This window comes from Arvicola amphibius, chromosome 11 (assembly GCF_903992535.2).
Source record: "Arvicola amphibius chromosome 11, mArvAmp1.2, whole genome shotgun sequence".
NCBI classification, from domain to species: Eukaryota; Metazoa; Chordata; class Mammalia; order Rodentia; family Cricetidae; genus Arvicola; species Arvicola amphibius.
In genome coordinates, this window is record NC_052057.2 from 12,005,987 (window position 1) to 12,011,075 (window position 5,089).

Consider the following 5,089-nt stretch of genomic DNA (forward strand, 5'->3'; position numbering starts at 1 on the left):
CACTATATATATATATGTGTGTGTATGTATGTATGTATGTATGTATATATAAACTCTGAATGATTAAAAACAAAGCATAATTTTCTGGAACAATTGGCAACAGAATATTATATTAGTTTTGTAAGTAACATTTCTGCAGTTATAATTGCTACAACCATATAAAAGTGCCAATAAGTGAGAGTTTCAGCATTTTAATTATATAGCATTATATAATTAAATTATATAGCATTGAACTATTCTTAAGAAGTTAGATCAAAATGTTTAGGAGTAAAGAAGTATATGAGATCTCTCCTCCAGCCCGGCAAGATGCCCAAGGGAAAGAAGGCCAAGGGGAAGAAGGTGGCCCCGGCCCCCGCCGTCGTGAAGAAGCAGGAGGCGAAGAAGGTGGTGAATCCTTTGTTTGAGAAGAGGCCTAAGAACTTTGGCATTGGGCAGGACATCCAGCCCAAGAGAGATCTCACACGCTTCGTCAAATGGCCCCGCTACATCAGGCTGCAGCGGCAGAGGGCCATCCTCTATAAGCGGCTCAAAGTTCCTCCTGCCATTAACCAGTTCACCCAGACCCTGGACCGGCAAACAGCTACCCAGTTGCTTAAACTTGCCCACAAGTACAGGCCAGAGACCAAGCAGGAGAAGAAGCAAAGGCTGCTGGCCCGTGCTGAGAAGAAAGCTGCTGGCAAAGGGGATGTGCCAACTAAGAGACCACCTGTCCTTCGAGCGGGCGTCAATACAGTCACCACTTTGGTAGAGAACAAGAAGGCTCAGCTGGTGGTGATTGCCCACGATGTAGACCCCATTGAGCTGGTGGTCTTCCTGCCCGCCCTGTGTCGGAAGATGGGGGTCCCTTACTGCATCATCAAGGGAAAGGCCAGGCTGGGGCGGTTGGTCCATAGGAAGACGTGCACCACTGTTGCCTTCACACAAGTTAACTCGGAAGACAAGGGTGCTCTGGCCAAGCTGGTGGAAGCTATTAGGACCAACTACAACGACAGATATGATGAGATCCGCCGCCACTGGGGAGGCAACGTCCTGGGTCCTAAATCTGTGGCTCGAATTGCCAAGCTGGAAAAGGCAAAGGCCAAAGAACTCGCCACTAAACTGGGTTAAATGTACTGCTGAGTTTTCTGTACATAAATATAATTACAAAACTTCAAAAAAAAAAGAAGTATATGAAAAATAATTAGAGCTTTTACAGCTACAACCTTTCTTTTTGTTCTTAAAGAAGCATTTAATAACTACCTTTTTGTGTGCAAATATGAAAAATAGCCCTTGGAGATACAAAGATGTATAAACTTTCAAGTGAACAGCTGAAGGATACATGAGTTCAATTAAAGATTAAGTAACGCTTTGCCACATGTAAAATTGATTTAAATACCCTGTTTTGAAACGTTAATGATTTTTCTTTTTTCCTAGAAACTGAGTGCCTCTTTTTTGTCAAGACTCAAGCTTCAGAGGATTAAAAAAATAAAAATATTTCATCAAAACACCCGAATCTCAATGAATCCTAAATTTACAGTTCATCTCTGGGATAATGGCAAACAAAGAGTGTTACCTTCTTCTCTGTCAGACATAAAGGCTGGCTTTCTAAGGATTTTATTTTTGTGCCAAGAGATCCACATGTTAAGTATTTCTCTCTGCTCTGCTCCAGCTTCTTGTCTTAAGCTGTCATTATATACCACTTGTCACTATCAATGTCAGATGCAATCGTACCAGCTGCTCCTGCCTCAGATAAAAAATTCTCTGGCTTCAGAGTTTAGATGCTGAGCATCCCACAATTTCTGTAGTACTCCTTATCGACATCTGTCAGTTTGATTAGTAATAAAGATTCTCAGCTGTGTCTAAATATCAATACCGTTTTATAAGTACAAAGGGTGCTTGCAGCAACTCCAGAATAGCGGTCAGTGACCCTTCCCCAATCCCTGGTCTCTGTTCCACATTTCATAGGCCAAACCCTTAAATTCTCTAGCTCCATGAAGGATCTGTAATGCCATGCAACAATGCTTCATTACTTCAGACATTCAGGGGCTTGCCTCTTTTCTCTAAGTAGACTTTGAAAAAATTCTACACAGAAATACCTTTTGCAGCTCATTGGCATAACTTTGCCTAGTCCCTGAGCCGTGGTTACAGTAAAGGAGACAACACATAGACTTTCATATCATGAACAATATACCCAACTGAAACTGGAAGTTGCTACTAAGAAGAATGTATCTCTGTTGCACAGAGAAGTTTCCTTGATGAGAAGTGAAGTCTACACTTATCTGTGGGCATAAGGACAAATGTCTAAAGACCACTATTAGGGATTATTATGGACCACTATAGAAAACCATAACAACTAAAAAGGCAGAGGTGTGGTGCCCAGTCCAGTGGATACATCCGCAAAACATCCCGATTCCTAAAGCTCAAAAGACATTGCCAAGAGGGTGTGGAAGGATTGTAAGAGTCAGAATTCGGGGACTTTACTGTGAGATTGTGTCTCCCTGTAACATCAGAAGCTATACCCATAAAGTCTCACCAAATTGTCTGCCCAAATCTGAATTGAACAAAGAAGACATCAACAGTATGCCAAGCTGCACAGGGGAAAGGCCATGAAGACTCAACCCTACACACAGAAGTACAGGCAACTGAGTAAAGCTAGAGCCAGAGAAGGGACCTTGCCCAAGGAAGATCACACCAGTGAGTTGTGTGGTGCCAAAAGGTCAGCCCTGAAAACATATGTACGAGTAACATTATATAGATTCAACAGGCTATATTTGGGCATATATGCATATATAAATACACATATGCAGGCAATCACTGTTGATACAAACAGAAACACTGAATTTGAAAGAGAGTGGGAGGGACTCACAGGGGAGTTTTGGGTTTTTGGGGGGTTTTTTGGTTTTTGGTTTTTCAAGACAGGGTTTCTTCTGTAGCTTTTGGAGACTGTCCCGGAACTAGCTCTTGTAGGCCAGGTTGGCCTCGAACTCACAGAGATCCATCTGCCTCTGCCTCCCGAGTGCTGGGATTAAAGGCGTGCGCCACCACCGCCCGGCTTTCACAGGGGAGTTTTGAGAGATGAAAAGGAAAGGATAAATGGTGACATTAAATGAAGATCTCTCTTTTCTGGTGCAAAAAAATAAAACAAACAAAGAATGTGACAGGAAGGATAAAAGAAAAGAGGTGGGCCGGCATGTGAGACGTTGGGAAGAGGGTATCTGAGAGGGACTTGGAGGAAGCAAGGGGCAGGGATAGTGAAGTAACTCTACGTCAAGGGCAAACATAAAAATTTTTATTTGAAATTTAAATATGAATAGAAATAGGCTATAGCCAGAACATCTGATATACATAAAACTTCAGGCTTTGGGGGAAAAAAAAACCCACATGGACAAATATATTTGCTGAAGGAAGTGAAGAAGTTACCTTGTTTTTATTGACAGAATTTAATTTTGGTCCGGAGACAACCTGTGCAATGGGACCTTGTTAGAGCTCAGTATTCCCATGCTGTGCACTAATTCTTGGTACTCGGCTCTAGTGTGTGCACTGGAAATCTAACTCCAAGATGAAAGCACTGCTGTACATGGAGCATTTGGGAACTAATTTAGTCATAAAGGGAACTAGTGTTATAACTAAGGAGACCTCAGAGGGTCTGTGCATCTCCCCCCTCCCCCCCGAGAAGACATCTATTTGAGGCGCTGTTTCCGTACAAGTCAAAAGCCAGCATCTGAAGATGCAAACGGTTTTGCACCACAGCCTCAGATTTCAGCCTTTGTTTATAAGTATTGAATCTATGTTGCCTGCAAGCCATCTATAATACTTGGATCTAGGGTCCCAAACTCACTGCAACAACCAGATATAAAGAAAACTATTCCAGCCGGGCGGTGGTGGCGCACGCCTTTAATCCCAGCACTCGGGAGGCAGAGGCAGGCAGATCTCTGTGAGTTCGAGGCCAGCCTGGTCTACAAGAGCTAGTTCCAGGCCAGGCTCTAAAAAAGCTGCAGAGAAACCCTGTCTCGAAACACCAAAAAGAAATAAAAAAGAAAACTATTCCATGTCAAATAGAAAGAATGGAAAACAAAGAGAAAAAGAAGGGATTTCTCTCTTTCCCTTAAACAATTTAGTGTGGATTACTTTTTCCTAACCACCCCATAGACGCTGAAAATGAAAATCTATTAGGGTTACGAAAGCAGGGTGGAAGGAAGTTGATATCTGAATACTTAACTTGTGATTATTTTTGTGTTTCCGATATAATACATAACCATGTGGATAGAAGGACAGGAAGGCAGTGGATGAATGCAGGTAGCCTACTCCAGTGTCGTCAATGAAATCAATATTTAAGTTATGGATTCCACATCAACAAAGTGAGGAGAAATATGCCTGATCCACCACTTTCCAACAAACACTTCGTCCTGTGAAAAGCAACAGTGTTTGGACTGTGGCAGAACTGGTGTCCCTATCCACTCAAATGACTTCTCACCTGGTTCCCTCTCTTACAGAACCTAGAGAGCTGAACATGTAATTTTATTTTCACTCTTGACTGTCCTGTGATATGACAGCCCTAGCAAGTTTTCAAAGAAAGTCTCCAAAGAGAATTTCCCTATCTGAATAGAAAGGTAAGCCCTGCAGGGCAGTGGTGGCACACACCTTTAATCCCAGCACTTGGGAGCCAGAGGCAGTGGATCTCTGTGGGTTCGAGGCCAGCCTGGCCTACAAGAGCGAGTTCCAGGATAGGCTCCAAAGCTAAAGAGAAAACCTGTCTTGAAAAACCAAAAAGAAAGAAAGAAACTAAGGTAAGCCCTTAGAAGGAAAATATCTTTGGGTTTTCTATAATCTACATTTTCTGAACACTAATGTGAGATCTATGGGCATCATCTCTAAGTCACACATTAAGAATGTCTAGGTAAAACAATTAATCTTCCTGCCATTTAAAAAAAAATGTACCAGTACTTGATTTCTCATCTTGTAATTGTTGTTACATTAAAAATAAATAGATGCTTATTTAAGTTTCTCTTAATTACATTTTCTGTAGTTTGAAGAAAATCCTTTATTAAATGAAAACGTCCATGGCTTGAAAGCTCCCCTGGCTTGATTTTTAATTCCGAAGTCTACTCAA

General features: G+C 41.9%; 1 protein-coding gene across 1 annotated transcript; it reads left to right on the top strand.

The window, feature by feature from the left end:
- Positions 1 to 292: 292 nt before the first annotated feature.
- Positions 293 to 1,122, top strand: LOC119826604 (60S ribosomal protein L7a-like). Its single transcript, XM_038348011.1, has one exon. The coding sequence runs from the start codon at positions 307 to 309 to the stop codon at positions 1,105 to 1,107; it is 801 nt and encodes a 266-aa protein (XP_038203939.1). The 5' UTR covers positions 293 to 306; the 3' UTR covers positions 1,108 to 1,122.
- Positions 1,123 to 5,089: the final 3,967 nt, after the last annotated feature.